Source organism: Arvicola amphibius, chromosome 8, assembly GCF_903992535.2.
Source record: "Arvicola amphibius chromosome 8, mArvAmp1.2, whole genome shotgun sequence".
NCBI classification, from domain to species: domain Eukaryota; kingdom Metazoa; phylum Chordata; class Mammalia; order Rodentia; family Cricetidae; genus Arvicola; species Arvicola amphibius.
This window is the reverse complement of record NC_052054.1, coordinates 57,054,641-57,078,018: the sequence shown is the minus strand read 5'-3', so window position 1 is coordinate 57,078,018 and position 23,378 is coordinate 57,054,641. Positions and strand designations below refer to the sequence as shown.

General features: G+C 37.9%; 1 protein-coding gene and 1 pseudogene across 1 annotated transcript in view; both read right to left on the bottom strand.

Moving 5' to 3' along the window:
- Hace1 (HECT domain and ankyrin repeat containing E3 ubiquitin protein ligase 1) overlaps nucleotides 1–23,378 on the bottom strand; it is a 109,554-nt gene that overhangs the window by 25,225 nt on the left and 60,951 nt on the right. The window contains 15 exon segments of the mRNA XM_038339898.1: nucleotides 6,482–6,681; nucleotides 7,208–7,352; nucleotides 7,354–7,361; nucleotides 11,012–11,033; nucleotides 11,035–11,082; nucleotides 11,084–11,101; nucleotides 11,257–11,354; nucleotides 11,452–11,479; nucleotides 11,481–11,573; nucleotides 15,832–15,884; nucleotides 15,887–15,918; nucleotides 16,138–16,206; nucleotides 16,670–16,770; nucleotides 16,772–16,942; nucleotides 16,944–17,006. Of these exon segments, the coding sequence (XP_038195826.1) occupies nucleotides 6,482–6,681; nucleotides 7,208–7,352; nucleotides 7,354–7,361; nucleotides 11,012–11,033; nucleotides 11,035–11,082; nucleotides 11,084–11,101; nucleotides 11,257–11,354; nucleotides 11,452–11,479; nucleotides 11,481–11,573; nucleotides 15,832–15,884; nucleotides 15,887–15,918; nucleotides 16,138–16,206; nucleotides 16,670–16,770; nucleotides 16,772–16,942; nucleotides 16,944–17,006 (1,149 nt within the window).
- LOC119820655 lies at nucleotides 1,499–5,576 on the bottom strand (annotated as a pseudogene).

Genomic DNA, 23,378 nt, shown 5'->3' with positions numbered 1-23,378 from the left:
ACACACACACTTTCTCTTTTTCTCCCTCTCTCTTTCTCTCCCTCTCCCTCCCCCTCAACTGCAGATCAGGTTGCAAGCTCTTAGTTATTACTCCAGTCCAATGTCTGCCTGCCTGATGCCATGATCTCTGCAATGATGATCATGGACTCTAACCCTTTGAAATTGAAAACCTGGCACCAATTAAATGTTTTCTTTTATAAATTGCCTTGGCCATTTATCTCTTCACAGCAACAAAAAAGAAACTAAGACACTATCTCAAAAACAAGGAGAGAATTATTAACATACTAATGACTGATTTATGTTATTAACAGCTACTGCCCAATCCTGATCATTACAAAAACTCTGGAATCAACAAAGTATAATAAAGTTTTGAGATCCTTATTACCACAGTATTCCAACTTTATATGAAACCACAATGAGTGGCCCCCCCTCAAAATGAACATATATCACTTTATAATTATTTATCTATCACTTTACTTTTTTTCTAGCTTTTCAAAAGACATAAAAATAAATCACTAATAAAACAAACATTTTTAAAATCTAAACAAAAGTCATGTAAGAATGGAAGGGCTGCTAGGAGGGGCACATAAACAGAGCAGAAAAGCACAGAGTTGATGAAAGGCTCTATCCACTTTGTCGTGTTACATGTATCTGAAAGGAGTGGGGAATCTACTCACCAGATACAGTATTCATTTTAGAATCATGTTTCATATTTACAGTTTTTTGCTGATATGCAATCACTGAGTTAAACAAAGATTTTATGATTTCAATACTCTGAATTGAGTATAGATCTTCAGGGTAACTCAAACAGTAAATGCCATGCAAGGTAGACAATCCTACAGTTAAAAGAGGACTCAGGATGAAGGCACTTAAAGTGCAAGCCTGACAACCTGAGCTCAATCTCTGGAACCACACAAAGCTGGAAGGAGAGAACCACTCCACAGCTGTCTGCTAACCTCCACACATGCCCCATAGGCAGGTGTACATTCCTACAGATACATCACATACAAAATTGTAAAAGTTAACTCAATTCGAGGAAATAACCAGGCTAGCTAAAAGATAAACAATTACATTTTTATTTATTATAAGGGAGAAAACTTACAAACCAGAATGAGAAGTTCCAAGCTCAACTGTACAGCATGATGGGCACCCACAGAGAGAGAAGGAGAGCGAGAGAGCGAGATGAGGGGAGAGCTCGAGAGAGAGCGAGCGTAGAGATGTAATGAGAGGAGAGAGGAGGATGAGGATAGAGAGGGGACGACGAGCAGAGAGGAGAGGATGCAGCGAGGAGAGCGAGCAACCGTGAGCTGTGTACCCCCTTTCTTTCTCCGCGTGGTCCCCAGAAAGCCCACACCTAACTGGTTGCCACCTCTTAAATGATAATTGGTTAACAGAGGCTTCCCCATTGCCAAAACACTGCCATTCATTCTTTCTTTTTCTTTTTTCAAGGAAACCAATCTTCAATATATGGAAAACTCAGTGTCACCCGAGGCCAGGGTCACCAGACCAGGTGCAAGGTCAGCCAGTATATGATAAGGGGCTGAAAAGGCAGCCACTCCCAGGGTCAGGTAGAGCTGGAAACTGCTAAAGGGGCTAGGGCCCCCCATGACATCAAGAGCCCAAGTGTAGTCCACATGGAATACACAATAAAGTACATAAGCGCAGATGATGTCCAGGCTAGGGCCACACAGCAGCCATAGCTGTGGAAGAACAACAGTATAAGCACACTAAGGATCACCTCCACATGTAACCACTACAGGCCAAGACACAAAAGGTACTCAGTTCACTGCATACAGTCGCCAGGTGGAGGTCCAGAAGCAGGACCAGTACCACCAATAACACCCATATCTGTGCTATGCTTGCACAAAGGCCCAACACCTCTGAGGATAACTGCTGTGGGATGTTTTGATTGCACTGTGACACTCTGAGACTATTAAATAAATAACAGTTACATAAAGTTTTCCTTGAATCAAGGGGGGCAGATCCTGTGATTAGCTGACCTGAACTAGTTATAGAGAAGTCAGCAATTTGACAGAGAAAAAAACATAGAAAGCAAAGGGTGGGGACTACAGTTTGAGCTCTCTTGGCTCTGGGAGAAGGGAAAAGATGTGTCTCTTGTAGTATCTCCAGCCAAAAACCAAGGTCAGCTAGTTGCTACTCAATCTCTCTACGTAGCAGGTTTTCACCCCAGTCTTTGACTCCCAAGTCTGATTGACAGAACAGAGACTTAATTTAAACCTACATGTTGCGAGCACAGCAGAGTAGTGGCTGGAGAGCTGAAAGCCCTGCCAAGCTATGGTCTAAGTGGCCAGTGGGGTGTTAACTTCAGGCCCCACCTGAAAAATGCTAATTAAAATACCAGTAGATTCATGCGCAGCTGCTAAGCTGACAGAAAAAACAGAGAACTTTTCTGAATGTCCAGTGTCATCCCAGCCAGCAGCACATGTGTGATGACATAGAATCAGGTGCATTGAGGTCTTTCTGTGGGGGCAGAAGCACATCACAACTGTATTGCATTTTCTAGTTCTGATTTGTGTAGCTGGAGACAAATAAACTAGCTTCTGGTTACACGAGCTGTGTCCACAGGGGAAAAAAAATACTCTTGGTATGCTATCTCCTTTCCTTGAGTTGCTATAGAGCTGCCATAGGCCACAGCCATATGCGGCCATTGGGTCTCCAAGCACATGGTTGGCACTGAAGACTACATCAGCTCCTAGGGCTGAGTATCCTCCTGGTAGGCTGGAGTAGCCACCACACGAATCATCAAAGAGTGGAGGAGGATCTGAAGCTGCCCTGGTCCTGTGCTTGGAACGGGTGGTCTCCAAATCCTGAGTTCACCAAGACAGACACTCTACTTAAGGGCTAGCTGCATTGAGTCATGGGTTCGAACACTACTGAAAAAGTTTCTTCTCTTGCCCAGCACTTGACTGAAATTACCTGACTCGCCCAACACAACCCCAGAAACTGGCTGCCTGGGCTGCCATATTCATGGCTTTAGGCCTCTATGTCCTGTGTATAAAGTCACATGGAAGACTCAAAATATCTCTAAGTTTGAGTGAATAAAATCTCTGCTCCCATTTTATTTCCAATAACTAAACTTGATCGTTTGTATAATAAGTATAAAATATGAAGTCTAAAGTTCTCAATTCACAATTATGTAAAACTATGAAACATATTTTATAAACTACTATCTAAAACAACTAATTTTTTTGCCTTTTTCACTTAACAAAAATGTTAGATAAGATACTCTATCATTATCCCAATTTAACAGAATAGAATATTAAAGTCAATGAGTTTTAAAATGTGACCATGATTGACAAAGAAAAATTCCTTACTCAGTGCAAGGAATGGGATGTTTCCCCTCAAGTTGTAGCCAAGCATACCATTGAGATCTGTTTTTCAGTACAAGCTATTTGAAATTGTTCTTGATTTGATGTAAGCCTCTATAGCTGAAGACAAGGCAAACATTCATCATTGGGCATGGAGAAATCAACATGGTACTAACCAAGAAGCTTCCTTCTTGCTGGTTAGAACTCACAGAACTGGTAGGTGCTAAGTAGAAGGTGTTACTGGGGAGGAAGGAGCCATCAATAGTCTTTCTCAGCCCCAAACCCTGTGGGCTGTAATAACGACCAACATGACAAGATCTACTAACGGGTACAATATTAGCACATATGTCAGGGGTAGCCAACCACTTCCTGACTGTGGTTAATTAAGGTCCACTCCACAGTACAGCCTGGTGCTGTAAGTCTGGCAAAGGACCCATGGTTGGGGAGCTCAGAAGCCCCAGGAATGAACCTACTACTATTATTTTGCTAAATGGACATAGGATCACCACTCCCCCTCTAACTTTGTAACACTCTCTAGCCATCGTGCAGTTCTTACACGTCTTCACGTAAGTTTCCTGGGTCAGTGGCTGGTGGTGCAACACAGAAATTCACAATGGGTCAAAGTGCAGAGAAGCAGTGTAAGTGGAGTGCTCAGTCAAAAAATGGGACCTCTACAGTCACCCCCCTCCCCAAGACTCAGGGATCTCTAAGAGGGCAGAAAAGGCTGTAAGAGCCAGCGGTTAGGGAGAATCCAATCGACCTGTGTCTTCTGAACACGACAGGACTGCTGCAGTCAGGAACTCACAGGAGGGCTGTCCAGTGCAGATGGGAAGGGGTTTGTGAGTCACCGCCCTAACTGAGGAGCTACTGCAAGTTGACAGCTTCTGGGGTGGGGGAATGTGGGAACAATCAGGTTTCTTTAAGGGTACAGCTCCTGACAGGTGCGCCAACACACCACTAGATGGCCCCACACCCTGCCAGGGAATAGCTGGCAAAAATTGTTCTTAGTGGGTTATTTAAAAAAAATGTAGAGGGAAAGGAGGTGGGAGTGGGATCTTGAAGAAATACGAATGGAGATATGACCTAAATACACTGCATAAAAACCTCAAAAGAGTAAAGATACTTTTTAAAACTGTGCTACATCTTCGGGCCTTTAAAAAATATTTCACATTTTACTAAATCTACAGTCTACAAAATTTCAACAGACATTGTGCTGCTGGTATTGTGTGTCAACTTGACACAAACTAGAGGTCCATCAGAGAGGAAGGAGCCTCAGTTGAGAAATGTCTCCATGAGACCCCAGCTTGTGTTAATGATCAATGCTAGAAGGGCACAGCCCATGGTAGGTGAGGCCACCCCTGGGCTGCTGGTCCTGGGTTTTATAAGAAGGCAGGTTGAGCAAGCCATGGGAAACAAGCCAGTAAGCAGCACTCCTCCATGGCACCTGCATCAGCTGCTGGCTTCAAACTCCTGCCCTGTTTGAATTCCTATCCTGACTTCCTTCAGTGACAAACAGCAATGTGGAAGTGTAAGCCAAAAAACCCTTTCCTCCCCAACCTGCTTTTTGGTCATGGTGTTTCACTGCAGCAATAGAAACACTAAGACAGATATATACAGCAATACAAAATTGTATTATACTAAATATCATCAATAGTTAAGTCAAATTGAAAACAAATGTTATATATAAATGATATAATAAAACAATTAAATTATGTATGTGTGTGTTACTATATATAAAATCAAGAGGTAGGATTTACTGGAACATGAAAATACATACAAAGTTTAGACACTGAGATTTCTTTTCTATGTTAAAACACTTCAATCTGGTACAGGAAAGACAGTTCCATGAGTAAACTGTTTGCTACGTAAGTTTAGGAACCTAAGTTCAGATCTCTCAATCCATGTGAAAGCCAAGAAAAGGAGCTGTGGCTGTAACCCCAACCTTGGGGGGCGGGAGGTGGGGAGCCATAGGTGACTAACAGGGAATCACTGGCCTGACAGTGTAGCCAAAATGGTGAGCTTCAGATTCCCTGGGAGAATACTGTCTCAAAAATATACGGCAGAAGAAACAAAAACAGTGTTGAATCAATTACTAAGACACACAGAAAGAATAAAGTGGATATCTTCTCGGCGGCCCCTTGCTTTTGATCTTCCCTGGGTCGCTGCAGGCCTGCCCTGTGGCGTCTGCAAACAGGTGAGGGAAATTATCACACACCCCACGGAGCTTACCATCCACTCTTCACACATTACCCACCACTCATTTTCTCACTTAACAATGGACTCTAGGAAGCGTTATATAGACATAGGCACATAATAAACTGATGTGTAGGAAAGTCGCTTCTCAGATCACACCATGTCTGTGGAGAACTCCTTTACATGCAGCTGCACTGATGCAAGTGTTTCCCCAGGTATAAGTCTCTAAACATTGTCCAATAAATACTGTTTAAATACCCCTGTCTCACAAAGTACATAGTTACACTAAGTGTCAATAAATACTGTTTAAAAACCCCTACCCATAAAGGTAAAAAGCAACTGTTAGTAGAACAGCCCATTGTCACCTGCCCTCCACATGCATCGGCACTGGAGACATGCCTGCTCACGGCCATGTTTACACCACATACATACATTCAAATAAAAATACTGCCTTAAATCTAGCCTTTAAAATATACAACAGTGATTACTGCACATTTTACCATCGTTTAAGTTTATATTCCAGTCTTTTTTCTTTTTTTTTTTTTTTTTGTTTTCCGAAACAGGGGTTCTCTGTAGCATTGCAGCCTGTCCTGGAACTAGCTCTTGTAGACCAGGCTTGGCCTCGAACTCACAGAGATATGCCTGCTTCTGCCTCCCGGGTGCTGGGATTAAAGTTTGAGCCACCACCACATGACCCAACCCAAATTTTTTAAAAATGTAGACACCTAACTCCCACAATCAGTTAAATAGTGTTCTAGACTGCCTTGCTAACCATATCCTCACTAGTACTAGACCAAACCTAACTTAAAGTCTCAATTGTGATAGCTTGGTTAACTTAAGTACTTTCATCTTCTAGCAGTGACAAAGTGCATTTTTCTAGCAAATGCTGGAATAAATGTAGAGAAACTGACAATCAGGACAATTTTAAGAATAACTGAGGTGAAAATCTGAATACTCACTTTGTTATTTTGCGTCACAAGAATACTTCCACTCCACCAGGCTTCAAAGGCACCCTCTTCCATTGCTCCAAACACATCGGTCTCAACAGAAAAAAGTCAGCCTAGACCCAGGTCACGAAGATCATTATCTAAAAATCCACTGCAAATTCTTGGCATATCGGGATCAATAGATGCGTACATCTGGTAATTTACAGGAATACCTAAAAAAATTGCAAGAACAGCAGCTTACATGCTTCTGACTTTCCTTTACCTATTTAGTGGTAGAAATGCTGCCCTCTACAGCTACTCCACAAAACAGCAAAGTATAATCAAATTTGCAGCATGTTTTAAATGGATGCTCATTTCTAAATTTAGAAGTCCATTAAATGAAGCTGCTGTTCCGTCTACATCTCTACAATGCAGTCTTTCTTTTTCAAACAGCTATTTATGGAAACTGTTATAAGCTTCAGATTGACAATTACTTTAGGGTACAGCGCACATAAAAAATGGACACTTTGTATAAATACAAATACACTAAAATGGGTTCGTCATAAAAGTCTAAAGGTGCTCCTTCTTAAAAGAAAGGTATGTTTTCTCCTCCCTCGAAGCACCAGATACCTTAGGAATGTATGGCCTCTAACCAAAGAGCAATTATTTCAATAAAAGGTGGTAATGCTTATTTCCAGTTCTCTCTAAAATCAGTAAGACGCAATGTAAACGTCTACAGAAATAATAACAAACCCATACCAAGAATGTGCTTGTAGAAAAGACCGTGTGAAGTAAATATTGACCACTGCCTGTGATTTAAAAAGCTAATCCCAAGATCTGTCCCAGCAAACCGGAAATAGTTCAAGTGATCAGGATTCACATAGGAGTTGCTATTGGGCTGAAAAAGTTGTTCCTATTGAAATAAATACAAAGTAGTAAGAGTGCATATGCACTAGAACATTCAATGCAGGTAAATTTATCCACATGTAAACTCAAAGGCCATGGTTTACATTATGTAGTTCTTTGTAGAAACACATAAACAGTAAAAACTGGTGTATAAAAAGATAACCATTAATTCACACTTCTCAGGATAATCTGTGTATAGAGAGAAAGTTATAAAAAACACTTCCTGACATATCAAGCAGGTCCTGGTAAAACAACAAACAAGAGGTCATACACATATACATATACACATTTTTCTAGGTACTATGGCAGTAGTTTTCAGCTATAAACTCGGACAGACATTGCCGGCCTCATTCATCTACATATGCCCAGTACTCAGGGCTAGAGTTTGCATAGAAAGCTACAAAATATGACAAAAAATAACCACTCGTTAGTATTAGACCTAATCACTGAATGTGATGCCTACTAAGATTCAAAAATCTGCTATACCTAAAAATTCATCCAATTCTTTCAAAAGACAAAATAAGTTTAACAACTACTAATAAGCGAAAGTAAAAACAGCAAGGGGTATGATTATTGCTAAAAGCATATGTAACAGAGTTATTCATTTCTATGACTATATGGAATAGACAAATTTAGAACAGTCACAATAAATTAGTGTTACTTGAGGCTAGAGAGAGGCTGAATCAAAGACACAGGATCTCCCCTTGAGTTGATGGTAAAGTTCTGGAATTAGGAGTGGTGACAACTTATATAGATAGCAAATGTACTTAATGCCAGCACACAATCTACTTTCAAATGGCTTCAATGGTGAATATTGTGTTTTACCAGAACAACAACAACAAACAACTAGTACAATGAAAAAAACTAAAGCCCACCTCTTGACTTTATCTCTCCTTCAACACATTTTCTGGCCATTCACATGGATTACAAATTCATTTATTCAGTCTAGCAAAATATACACGGAGTTGATGCTTCACACGGACTGTTTCCTGGCAACAAGACTAACAGACGAGCTGATAAACTAGTGAGATAGCAGCCAAAGAGAAGCGGACACACAGTAGAAAGTGAAGGTCTAGTCACTCGAGTCTTGTCTTGACAGTTTCACTTGAAGTTTTTACAGACCATTGAATTTGGCAGTGCAACACTGGACTAAACTGCTGTAACAATTCTACAGGTGCTAAGCAGCAAATTTGGGAAATTGTGGCTGAATGATTCATAGGCATGTGAAACATATCATTGACTATGAACTTGCCTCTCACAGTGATCTACTGCAAGGCAGATTAACAGCCACACACGATTTCAAAAGATAAACAGAACCATAATTCTAAAAAAATATGCTGAAAAATAAACAGACTGTTTTACTTTTTTAAGTAATAATGCGTTGGATTATAGATGTACCGGCAAAGATTTTGGTGACTCTACTTTCTTCTTCTCCTAACTCTGCATATTCCTTCACCTAACATTTCTAGAGAAACTGGATTCTTTAAATGAAAATTTAAAAAAAATAGTAGGTAGGCAAAAATCTTCATAAAAGAAAGTTTTTACTTGAACAAAACATTAAAAGCTTGTGTAAAACTTATATCCAAATATATCTGTGACCCTGACAGCTTCTTAGCTTCGGTATTAAAAACTGATTTAGCTGGGATGGAGAGATGCTCAGTGGTAAGGCACTCTTCCAGAGGAACAGAGTTCAGTTCTCAGCACTCATACCTGGTAGCTCACAACTGCCTCTAACTTCAGCTCCAGGGAAATCTGGTGTCTCTGGCTCCATGATCATCTTCATTTGCACACATATACACAATTAAAAATAATTCTTAAAAATCCAGAAAATTTTAAGTTGAGTGGTGGTGGCACACACCTTTTATCCCAGCACTCGGGAGGCAGGGGCAAAAGCATCTCTGTGAGTTTGAGGCCAGCCTGGTCTACAGAGCGAGTTGCAGGATAGCCAGGGCTAAACAGAAAAACCTGACTCAAAAAACAAAACCAAAATACAAAATCTAAAAAAGATTTAAAATCTGACTACTTTTTCAAACAAATAAGTTTATTGAAATATTCTTAAGAAATAGTGAACATTTTCAAGACAGAAATCCTATTGGATAAGAAAGTCTTTCAAAAATAAAAGTAAGAACATCTAATATTTACTTCCCACTCTCCTTGTGCTGGGGACTGAGCTGTGTTTTCATGTACCACCTAACCAAATTCATATTCTAAAACACAGATTAACATTATGATTTAAAAAAAATGTTTGAGGCCAAACTCTTAACTACTAAACTACACTATGTCTCTATCTTAATTTGATAAGAAAATAAATTTTTTTTACAATACTACATACATTAGGTTTACCTAAATATTCCCTACATCAAGAATTCTTAAATCCCAAATGTAATTCCTGCATAACAACCATACCTAAAAACAGGGAACATATAAACACTATGACCACCAAGAGAAGACTTACATGAATTACAAAATGAACAAATTGAAATCTTAGTCTGTATGATTATACATACACTCTGCTCTCACTCATATCGGTTAGGAAGTACATCTATGCTGACTCTTAGCTTTAAATACTAGGCCTACACAATTAAACTTGTTGTTTTACTGAACTCGTCATAAAAATCACCAACACCAAATTCACCAAATTGACATCATAGCAAGACAATCAGAGACAGGTTACAGAGTTGAAGCAGGGCAGTTCCACATCCCTAAGTGATTTCCATTGCTCCAAGTGTGTCAGAGATACTGTTGAACAGAAACATGCTTACAGACTTCCCTTCCGCCTTTCCCATAGCCCATCCTGGTGCCCTTCCCTTAACTCTTATCATTAAACAGGCACTTGCTGCTTACTTTGGTTGAAGAAGTTATAATAGTAAGACATTCTCTTCTTTCAAAAAGTGCAAATTACTGGGGAAAGAATATTTTCAAGAGAAATAAGCAGATTACAAAGCATTTGAAAACTGAAATCCCAATCTTCACTTCAATATGTTCCTTATTAAGTTAGCTAGCTCTCAGATATTCTTCTCAAATGAGTTAGTAGCCATTAGTATTTAGTTTACAGTATTAAATTATATCTTTATGTAAGTTACAAGAACCATCCCCACAAACAGTGCTTCATCTTATTATATAGAATCAGTACATGATTTTTTATTTTTAGTTGTGTACCTAGCCTTTAATGACTGAACCATCTCTTCAGTCCAAGTGCAATTGTTTTTTAGCTGCCTGATTTTAATCTCTCAATGACTAAAAATAAAGCCAGTATGAATAAATGAATTAATATGGAACATCCTAATACTGGCCTAGAGTTTCATGATCAATAGACTTTACAACTTGGAAATACAAAATAAGGTTTAGCAAATTTATTAATCCAAATAAAGACTTTTTAAAGTACATCTACTATCATTTTATAAAAGAAAATAACTAAAAGTAAATAGACAGTAACAAAAAACCTTAAATTGAGTAAAATTTTTAAAGTTCTAAAGAGAAGTTTTCAGGGCCTTGAGACAAGCATTTTGGAAACTGTTTAGGGAGAAAGCTCTGTAAGGACAAAACTCAAACTTCAGCTTTCTCTTCTTCGTGCATCTCATCCCCAAGACACGCAGGGCTGATTAAAAGAATCGAGACAAAATGCAGTCACAGAAAGGTCTAGACTACACAACTTACCATCTGCTGACTGGGTAAACATGGGCATAATCAGGATTGACTATCTCATTAGACAGAATATCAAACCACTCAACGCACAACACCTTGACCCTAAATTCAAGAAAACAAAATTTAGCAACAACAGAAATATATTGCACTTAGACATTTTCTCTTAAATAATAACAAAATTTAAATGAAATTCAATTACTGCATTTATCAGGTCATATTAAACTCTGTAAGTGTGTTTATGACATTTTATATACCACCATGCCTTCCTCTCCATGAAATCGTACAGCAATCCCCTGCTTTAGTTTTGCACAATTTGCTTTTGATACAATTTCACAGCTACTCCTAAAAATAGAATCTAAATATGTAGCATTGGTTAATTTTAATATATTAAAACTTATAAATAACAACTACACTATGACTTATCCATTTATCAGTTTCTTCATTAAACATACCTCTGTGAACCAGGAGAATATCATTTTCAGTTCACTGGCCTGTGCACCATGTCTGAGTCTGGCTGTCCTGAGTGCAAATGTTAATAGAACCATTCACAGCGATCTTTAAAAATTAAAATGTGCTACCCCAAAAATGACAGCAAGAATACATCATCAGTATTTAAACCACCTAATTGCCATATCAAAAATGCAATCATGTAATGTTCTAACTTTTCAATAAATATTCACAAAGAAGTGATCTTAATTAAAAGACTTGTCTAATGTATTTTAATGCCTATGTTTTCAACAAAAACTGATAAAGTACATCAAAGAACATAATATCAGATATGTAGCATACTCTAAGGTCTTTTAAGTCAAATAATACTTATATGAATGCATTTTCACACCCAGAAAAATTATACTGACTGTTTCATTTAATTTTTTAAATATTGAACTTTTGAGCTTGAGATACAGCTCAGTAGTTAAGAGTATACAGTTCTTGTAGAGAACCTAAGTTAGATCCCCAAATCCCTACCAGACAGCTCACAAATACCTGCTGTTCCAACCTTAAGGGACTCAATGTCCTCTTCTGGCTTCCAAGGAACCTGTACTCACATGCACATGACAACACACACACACATATACACATAAATAAACTATTTTTAAACTAATCTTTTATGCTTAGTTCATTCTTATTTCTTTTCTTAGGAATTAAGGCAATAGATACAATTTTATTTATTATCTTTCAGCCTCTCCTCTCTTTACACCCTAAAAACATAAAGAACTCTTGAAAATTTTACTATACTCACTCATCTGCCATGCGAAAACAAACTTAAATAATCCCTAATTTTTATGATTAATGAGAAATTAATATTAAACATCTAGTATATGCAAATGCTGCAGGTCATTTGAGTACATAAGAGTAGTCAAAATTTTAATTTTAGATGAAAACTGCTTGACATAGCTAAAAAGTTGAGGTAATACAGAATATATATGTACACAATACCAAGTTCTCAACAGGGAAGAGCACAGCCACTAACAACAAAAATTAATCAAAGGATGAGGACAGAGCCTTTGCAGGATCACAGTTCGAACAATGACTTAAAGTTGGGTGGAACTTGCTCAGGACACAGGAAAACAGGCACATCAATTTAAAGGGACACAAAGAGAAAAGCACAGAAGGTGACACTAGGTCCCTTTGGAAGATGCAGCAGAGGTACCCAGCATAACTGGAGCTGCAATCCTAACACGTTGAAGGAGAAAGGAATGGGAAGTGAACTGAGCAGATAATTAACAGGAGTGAGATGATCGAGTACAGGAGATACTTCAGTCTGGAGCCCTATTTCATTCCTGCCTATGCACACAAAACCCTTCTGAAAACTGCTCTTGACCAGCCTAGTTCTTCATCTGCACACAGTATGTACACACACCTCTCTCTCTCCAAACAGTGCATAAGAACCGCAGAACCACCTCAAATCCTCCTGGATTGGGCTATGTGTACTCCAGTTGTGGACTTCTACTCAGGTCCACTGCTAATGTATCCGGTACTGGACAATACCCAAAGGAGGACTTTTCCAGCAGGTTTCAAGACAACCACAAAATCTCTTCATTTCAGTTATACTAAATATATAAATATTGGGTTTCAAGATAAACTAAAATGTTAGCTTGTGAGCTAAATATTTTTGGGTAACACACATGAATTTATGTGTATGTATGTGTGTATGTGTTAACTATGTGAACTCTGTGTATATAACCACTATTAAATAACAGTGAAATGTACAATATACTTGAAGTTTCTTTTCATATTTTTTTTTTGTCAACTTGACACATGCTAGAGTGACTTCAGAGGAGCGACTTAAGTGAGAAAATGCCTCAATAAGATCCTGGCTGTAGGAGGCCTGTAGGCCATAGGGCCCCAGCCCATTATGGGTGGTGCCACCCATGGGCTAGTAGTCCTAAATTCTTATAAGAAAAGGTTCTGAGGAAGCCATGAGGAACAAGACAGTAAGGCAACATCCCTCCATGGCCTCTGCATCCACTGCTGCCTCCAGGTTCCTGCCCTGCCTGAATTCCTGTCCAGGCTTCCTTCAGTGGTAACAGCAATGTGGAAGAGTAAGCCAAATAAGTTCTTACCTTTCCAACTTGTTTAGTCATGGTGTTTTATCATAGAAAAAGCAACCCTAACTAAGACCCTTCCTTTCTTAAGTTGCTTCCTGTCAGTATTTTCTTGCAACACAGGAAAAGTAACAATTAATAATACTAACTACCTTTACTAAGGACAGCCAACTTTTTCCATTTGTGCTTACCAGGTGACCAGTGGTTAAAGAGGAAAGTTTTATATATATATATATATTTCTGTACAAATACTTTTTCTTCTTCCTTTTTTTGGTTTTTTGAGACAAGGGGTTCTTCTCTGTGTAACAGCCCTAGCTATCCTGGAACTAGCTCTGTTGATCAGGCTGGCCTTGAACTCACAGAGATTCATCAGCCTCTTTCCAAGTGCTTGGGATTAAAGGCGTGCACCACCACCACCCAGTCTGTGCAATACTATTAAGGAGATAATAAGGAGGAGGTTCTGAAATCTCAATCTCTCTCTCTCTCTCTCTCTCTCCTCTCTCTCTCGTCCGCTCTCTCTCTCTCTCCCTCCTTCACTCTCTCTCTCTCTCATCTCTCTCTGTTGTGGTGGTGTGTTGTGTGGTGTGTGTGTGTGTGTGTGAGAGAGAGAGAGAGAGGAGAGGAGAGAGAGAGAGAGAGAGAGAGAGAGAGAGAAAATTATATGCTGGCAGGATTATCTTATTTTCCTGGTACAAAGTTACTCCTAGTGAGAGCCAAAATTACATTTTAAGTTTTAATTACTATGACTAGAGATCCCTGAACAAAAGTGCCTCTTATCTGCAAGCCTCTTGCCCAAGGACAGACAGTTCCTGAAATCCTGGAGGCTATTGTTCATGGGAGATAACAAGCCACGTGGGGCTTTTTCACTCCTCTAGACAAGTTTGTTTGACCCATCTGCAACCAGCTGGGGCTTCATCACCTGTTGCCAAGAGGTTCACATGTAGGAAATACAATCAGGGATTGCAGGCCTTGCTCCTATGTTGAATGGAGGCTGAGGAACTTCAGGATGTATGCTTGCCCCCTGATTGGATCTGATGTATTTCCCTAATGGGAACTACTTAAGCTGCTGAAAACCCTGATTTGGGGCCATCTTCTGGAAGCCTAGAGATGGAATGGCAGAGCCCATCCACCTGGCCAGTGGTCTGATTAAAGTATGCTTCAGATTTGGTTTTCAATGTGATAGTGGTCTTATTCTCAACTGCTGAGATTGACAAACAGTCCAGCAAACAAGTAAGACTTTAAACCTCCCAATCAAAGCTCAACAGCATAGGAATCAAAATCTACCTTCAGAACGAGTTTTCTGCTGCAGTCAGCACCAAGTTTCACACTGCCCTGTTTTCATGCAATTGATCCTCACCGTAGCCACACCGTTCACCCCTTCTCCACTCAAACTATCACACACTGTCCAAGTTTTTCAGAGCCACTTAAAAATCTATTTCCTTTTTTGAAATCTCCCCTCACTACAACACCCAAAGAAATCTCCTCTCTTAAAAGAGCCTAGTAATATGATAATTACTACTTATAGATACATTTATTTCTTCCCTGTTATATTTAGTTACAATTCTCTTTGAGGGTCTGAAAAGATAGCTTAGTGATTAAGATCACTGGCTCCTCTTCCTCTATAAGACCTCAGTTTGATTAGCCACATGTTGGCTAATGCAGTCCTTTAATTCCAGCCCCAGAGACTCCAGTGCCCTCTTCTGACTTCTGGGTATGCTGTATTCATGTGTTCTACACACACAGAGGCAAAATCATCACCAAACCCCTTTGAAAACAAAAGAAGCTTAAAGTAAATTACTAAACAGAAGTCAGAATCTGAAAATTATTTCAGAGGGCTGGAGAAATGGTTCAGGAGGTTAAAGGAGCAGGGTTCATTCCCAGCACCCACATGCAGTCTGTGACTCCAGTCTAAAGGATCTAATACCTGCTTCTGCTCTCCACAGGACCAGGCACCACACAATCCACAGACATAAAGGCATGCAAAATACCCGTATGCACAAAATAATGAAATAATATTTTTTAAAAAATAACAATTTTAGCCAGGCAGTTGGTGGTGGTTTGCCTTTAATCTCAGCACTAGGGAGGCAGGCCTGGCCTATAGAGTAAGCTTTGGGACAGCCAGACTATTACACAGAGAAACCACCCTATCTAGACAAAGCAAAAAGCAATAAATAAATAAATAAATAAACAAAAACAAAAAACAACTGAATTTTAAAATTAAAAAAAATTTACAAAAGAAAAATATTTTATTTCATTATATTAACATAAGATAAAGAAAATCTGTACCTGTGCTTTTATGATATGCATGAACCTTGACATCAACTCAGGACATTCAAGAAGAAGTGAAAATGGTCAAATATAATTTTGGGATTTCTAAAGAAAAAAAGAACAATAATCATCATTGAGTGAAATGCAAATTCAGATATAAAATGTTGAAATAGAAGGAAAGAACATATTTGTTTCTACTTGCTATAATTTTGTTAATGAGCACGTTTTGAACAGTAACAAAGTTAATTTCTTTTCTGTTTAAATGAATATGTATAAGTAGAGAAAAGGCTGCCAAGATAGTCTAAGAATCCCAGAAAGCCTTACCTATTCACAAAGCATTTTAGCACTTCATCATGTTTGCAGACAAATTCAATGAAACGAGGAGAAGTCATTCTGGGTGCGGAAGGGAAAAAGCAATCAGGATGTACAAAGTTGGCAATATAATACCTAAATCCAATAAATACATATTAAGTGGGACTAGCTCACAGACCAAAAGTAAGAACTTAGATACACATCTTCCTTCAACTGGGGTCACCCAGTTAATATGTACAATGGAATAACACAGGAAACTTGTTATTAACAAATGATAGAAACAAGTGACTTCTACAAACTATAAAATTTTCTGCAGCTCTTTACGTAGCAGCATTCACAAATTTACATAAAATAAATGTATATACTTTCAAAAACTTAAATGTATTTACTAGGCGTGTATTAGTGCAGTGAGTATCCTAACACAAAATAAGAACAGAGCCTAAAAACCAACAAATCACATGTGCTTCCACTGAAACCACCAAAAATCACCGCAGTTCTTCTTCATCTACCAAAGGAAAAGAGTATCAAGTCAAAACTTTCTTACCCTGGAGGCATCTGACAGGAGCAGCACATGTAAAAAGCTTGAATGACAGCGCTTAGCCGGTTGGCTGTCATAGCAACAACATCCTGACAGTCTGCACTGGCCTTCCTGACTCCCTGCAAGCACATCTGGCTTGGACTCCCCTGTTCCCATGGACAGGTGTTCACAGCTCCCAGGTCCTGAAGGTTCAAATGGTGAAATGGAAGCGGCACCTTGATCCTGGCCTTTTTGTTTCAGTAAAATAGAAGTGATATCCGTTGAGTCCTTTTGTTTTTCACATTAATTCTGTGGCTATTAAAACTAACCATTCATCTAATGAGTGCCAAAGCAATTCCAAAGGCTAAAAAGAAAAGAAAGGGGCTTTTTAAGTATCATTCTTAAAGTTCATGACGTTTTAAAAACAAAAACTAAAACATCACATCCAGATAGAGAGGATAAGAATTTATTCCAGAAAACTTTTCTATTCCTACATCTATATGACGTGGGAAGCTTAAAAATAATAAAAGTACACATATGTTAAATAAATTTATTCATTTAGAGAAAAACTTGTATGTGTATTATTCCTTAGAAAAAAGGGAAATAAGATCTAACAAAGATTTGTAAGCAATCATTCATTTTCAAATACATATTATAAGCTGCTTATTACTTTCATAATCCCTTAACATTTATTATCATAATATCAACAACTCTCAAACAAAAATATTATTTAAATTTAAAAATCTGAAAATTTAAAAGAACTAAGGAACCATTCACAGTGCTTCTTGAAAAGTATTCCTACATTTTTATAATTTATAATATGAAATTATAAAGTGGGACATACTACAGATGTCTATATATTAAAATATCCACTTCTAGTAATTAGTAATCTTTAGAATTATCCCTGTTACTTAGTGTGGGTATGCGCAGGCACCATGTGTATCCAGTGCCCAGTGAAGCCAGAAGAGGTCATCAGATCCCCTGGGACTGGACTCACAGATGATTGTTAACCACCCATATGGGTGCTGGAAATTGAACCTGAATCTTCTGCTCTTACTGCTGAGTCATCTCTCTAGCCCCAATAACCTGTAATTTTTAAGACAAGAAATATAATGACTGAACTATCAAGGAGGACAGGAAGATGGCTCAGCAAATTAAGCCACTTGCCACCAAGCCTGACAACATGCATGCAATCCCTACGACACATATGAAGAAGAGAACTGACTCTGAAGGCTGTCTTCTTATCTCTACACACAAACCTTAACACAACACACGGATACATGCACATATGTGTGAATACACAGTAAAAAAAATGTAATAAAATTAAAATGTGTGTTCAACATTAAAGGAAAAAAGGACAGACTAGAATATTGTGGGAATTTCCTTCCCCCCACCATCAAGCAATCAAACCTAGGACCTCAAGCACACTAAGCACACACTATACTATTCTGCATCTCTACCCTAGTCCTTAGAAAATTATTACTGTATTGTTCTCCTTTTTCTAAATTTTGAAACAGAGTCCTAGGATAGCTTCAAACTACAAAACGTACCAAGACAACCTTGAAACTACAGATCCTCCTGCATTCACTTCTCAAGTGCGTGAGATTAAGGCAAAAAGGAGCTGGAGATAAACTGAATCTTACTTCTAATACCAAATATCCCTGCTGAGAAGAGTGAATGCCTTTCTTTGAGATAATCATATATACATTTTATTGGTTTAAACCATGTCATCACAGAACAAATACCAGAGGTAAAAATACACATGACCTATAACAATTAGTTTATAAAGTGCACAAAAATACACATTCCCAACTACTGGAAGGAAGTACAGAGTAACAGCCCATCATAGCATACACGTATGTTAAATACTCCTACTATGAATTAGCTGTATCCAGGTGGTTGGTGGAACATGCCTGGCGTTTAATTCCCAGCAACTTCGGGAAGCAGAGGCAGTGGGATCTCTGTGAGTTTCAAACAAGGCTAGTCTATGGAGTGAGTTCCAGGAACAGCCAGGACTACACGAGAAACCCTGTCCTTAAAAAACAATTAGTTGTCTTTCTCCAAGTGAACATTTCATCTACTTTGAACACTGAATAATTACAGATACTACAATCGGACCAAGCATTTAAGAAAGACCTACCTACCTTAAATACCTCACCTAAAAAAATAACAAATAAGTCCATCTTGACTCGGGAAACCATCATGGAAAGAGACTAAACAGCCATATTTCCAATCTCAGAAATGTTTTAAACAAAAGCCTGCTCTGCCAAGAAAAGCTTCACAATATCTATTAATAACAATATCCTCACCACAACTCCTTTCTCGCTTTTCTTCAGCTTTCTGTAACTGAGAATTTTACTTACTGAATTGCAAATAATTAACTCATTCCTATTTTTGTGTACATTAAACAAAAAATCAAAATTAAGTTGTAAGAACTGCAATGAACAAAAGCCTAATTCACTGACTCAATAAAAACTATTACGAAAGAAACCAAAGTATCTTCTTTTTAATAAAATTAATTTTACTTTCAATAAAGCTGAAATGAGTACCCTCTCACTTAGAAGACTGGGTTTTCAACACTTAGTCCTTATGGTTGGAAGATTTAGAATCGAGCTAGTTCCAGGACAGGCTCTAAAAAAAAAAAAAAAAAAAAAAAAAAAAAAAAAAAAAAAAAAAAAAAAAAAAAAAAAAAAAAAGCTGGCAGAGAAACCCTGCCTCAAAAAACCAAAAAAAAAAAAAAAAAAAAAAAGAAAGAAAGAAAGAACCAGCTGACACAAACATGAGACTGTCACTGAAAATATCTCAGGGTTCTCATCACAATTCAAGAGCTTTTCTTCATTATCAAACATCAAACCACTCTAAATAGGTCTCATTATGTCAGCAAACTACTTAATTTTTCCTGCAGAAGGGAACTTCTGAGTGGAAAAACAGGGATCTGTCAAGTGCTGCAAGAAAAGAAACGGGTAACTGGCCTCTAATCAAATGATCGGGCAAAATATTGAAAAACTAGAATTTGTTTAAATAGAATAAAAAATAAAATCATTTGGTGCTTTCTATTTTTCGGTATTCTTTCCCCCTTTGTATCATCTTACTGTATTTAGGTCATGCACACAATAAAGCCAAATCCCATCCCAGACAGGACTTTACCTAAGGAATTATCTAAAAGAGAAGTCAATTGTTAATCACAAGAGTTAACACTGTGGAAATAATGACTCTCCAACTATAATAAATCACAAGTAAAGTACTGGACTGAGTGAAGCTCTGTGGTACACCGCCTGTCTTATAGCATAAAATAGTAAGTGAACTACTGCATCCCATAGCTACGTGGGCTTGCAACACTTATTTATGGATAATAAAATATACTGCATACAAAGTGTATATACCAGCTGCTACTGAAAACGATGAGCTGGGGCTATTGAGCTGCTCAGCAGGTAGAGGCACTGGGCAGACGTAGAGAGGATTCAGGTTCACTTCCCAGCACCCACATGGTAACTCAGACATCTGTAACTCCAGTTCCAGAGGATTGAACACCCTCTACTGTACTCTGTATGTACCAGGTATTGTGTGGTACACAGATATATGTGCAGACAAAACATCCATACATATAAAATAATTTTTTAAAGAAAAAAAATTAATCAATGATAACAGGAATATCAAGCATTATCAAAATAACTGCTCACCTCATAAACTGAGAATTCACAACCACAAAATTACATTTCTACACACACAATAGTGATATGACATAATCATGTGATTCACAAACAACTTTAAAGTATACACTAAGAATATTACACATTATATATGACATACACATAACCCTAAGCTTAACGGGAAACTTTTTTTAAATCTCAAATAGGCTGAAGTGAAATCAAAATCTGACAGGAAAACTAACTTAATAAATATCATAGCACTTTCAAATCCTGTTATCAAATAGATAACATCAAATGCTACAACCAAAAAAAATGGCTTCTGAGAATCTTTTTCTAGTTACAATTCTATGAAACTATTAAAAGTCACAACTTACTATTCATAGGAAGAGAGGGGAACAACTAACTCTCTTCCCTACACTCACTGGTCCAACAACAAAAACAAAATTCTCCCTCAACTATTGCAAAATTGCTAGACAATGAAAGAATGATGAAGTGTTAAGATTAACTTAAAGGCCTTCAAAATAAATCAGAATAACTACTAAAGCCTAGAAACACACTCAGTCCTAATGAAAGGCCCTGCTTAATCCTAACAATGAAGTGACATGCCAGGGTATCAATTAAAGAAGACTGCAAGTAGGAATCAACTGCTGCCTTAGACAATTTAGTTTCCAGTCTAACATTACAGCGAATCAGCAATTCTGAGGTTACAACCTGACAACCCCACAACGAATGTCATATGAAGTTGGATAGCAACATACACTTTCTACTTTATCTTTATACACAAGAAATTACATGATTTCCCATCACTCAAGATGCCAAAGTTCATCATAAAGCTGTAAAAGACTAACAGAAACTCTAATAGTTAATACTTAATTTCTATATGTGCTGGTTTGAATGAAAATGGCACCCAAGGGGAGTGGCAGTAAAAGGAGTTGTGCCCTTGTTGGAGGAAGTGTTATCACTGTGGGGAAAGACTTTGGGATCACTACTGCTTAGGCTTCTAGCACTGTGACTTTTAGTCTACTTCCTGTTGCCTTTAAAATGTAGGAATCTTGGCCATTTTTCCTGTACCACTTCTGCCTGCAATCACCATATGTATCACCAACATGATGATAATTTGATGACCTATGAAACTGTAAGTGAGCCATTCTAATTAAAGTCTTACTTTATAAAAAGTTACCATGGTCATGGTGTCTCTTTACAGTAATAAAACCAACTAAGACACTATAGCATCTTATTTTTAAGACATTTTAATTTTTAAATACTTGCAAATCAATCAAGAACACATCAAAAATAACACCCACCATGATCAAGTAGGCTTCATCTCAGAGATACAAGGATAGTTCAAAATATGTAAATTGATAAACATATAAACAGAAAAAAACACGATCATCTCATTAGATGCAGAAAGAAAAAGCCTTTGACAAAATCTAACACTACTTCATGATAAAAGTCTTGGAAAGATTAGGGATACAAGGGTTTTCAGCAAGCCCATAGCCAACACCAAATTAAATGGAGAGAAACTCAAAGCAGTTGCACTAAAATAAGGAATAAGACAAAGTCATCCACTCTCTCCATTTGGTGTAGGAGGTTCTTCTGTCTATGTATTGCTTTTATTGGTTAACGAATAAAGAAACTGTCTTGGCCTGTGATAGGGCAAAAGAACAGAGCTAGGTGGGGAAAACTAAATGAAATGCTGGGAGGAAGAAGGCAGAGTCGGGGAGACACCATGGAGCCGCTGGAGATAAACATGCTAACACTTTGCTGGTAGGCCATGACCTTGTGGTGATGCACAGATTAATGGAGATGGGTTAAATTAAGACATAAGAGTTAGCCAGTAAGAAGCTAGAGCTAATGGGCCAAGCAGTGATTTAATTAATACAGTTTCTGTGTGGTTATTTCGGGGCTAAGCTAGCTGGGCAGCTGGGACAAACAAGCGGACCCTTTACTACACTCCATGCCTATTTAATATAGTACTTGAAGATCTAGCTAGAGCAGTAAGACAACTAAAAGAGATCAAGGGGATACAAACTGGAAAAGTGAATGTATCTTTATTCACAGATGATATGATAGTATACATAAGTGAACCCAAAAACTCTACAAGTAAACTCCTACAGCTGAAAAACGCTTTCAGCAAAGTTAGCTCTTCTATATATAAATTATATACAAATACAAAAATATATCCTATATACAAAAAAAGTTAGCTCTCCTATATACAAATCATAAACAGTCTAAGAAAGAAGACAGAGAAACAACACTTTTTACAATAGCTTCAAATAATATAAAAAGTCTTAGGATATCTCTAATCAAGCAAGTCAAAGACTTGTATGATAAAAACATCAAGTCACTGAAGTAAGAAGATGAATATAACAGAAGATGGGAACGATCTCCCATGCTCATGGATCAGTAGAATTAACATAGTAATAAAAATGACCATCTACTAAAAGCAATTTACAGACTCAATGTAATCCCCATAAAAATCCAACATAATTCTTCACAATCTTGAAAAAGCAATTTTCAGCTTCATAGAGAAATACACCACCACACACACACACACACATAGCATAGCTAAAACAATCTTGAATAATAAAGACTACCACTATCCTTGTCTTCAAGCTGTACTACAGGGATATAGGAATAAAAAACAGCATGTATTAGGACAAAAAGCAAAACAGACACACTGATCAATGGAATCAAACTGAAGACCAGACAAAAATCCATACATGAAAGGACACCTGTTTTGTTTTCCTGTTTGTTTGGTTGGTTTTTACTTAAAAGAAAAAAAAGCCAGAAATACATATTGGAAAAAGGACAGCATATTCAACAAATATTGCTGGTCCAGCTGGATGTCAGCATGTAAAAGAAGGCAGAATAGATTCACACCTATCACCCTGCACAAATCTCAACTCCAAATGGAACAGAGTCCTCAAAATAAAACCAAATATACTGAATCAGATAGAACAGTGAGTAGGGAATAGCCTTGAACTCATTGGCACAGAAAAGACTATATGAACATGAATAACACTGTAGCAAAGACAACAATAACTAGAACCTGATGCAACTAAAAGCCTGCACAGAAAAGAACA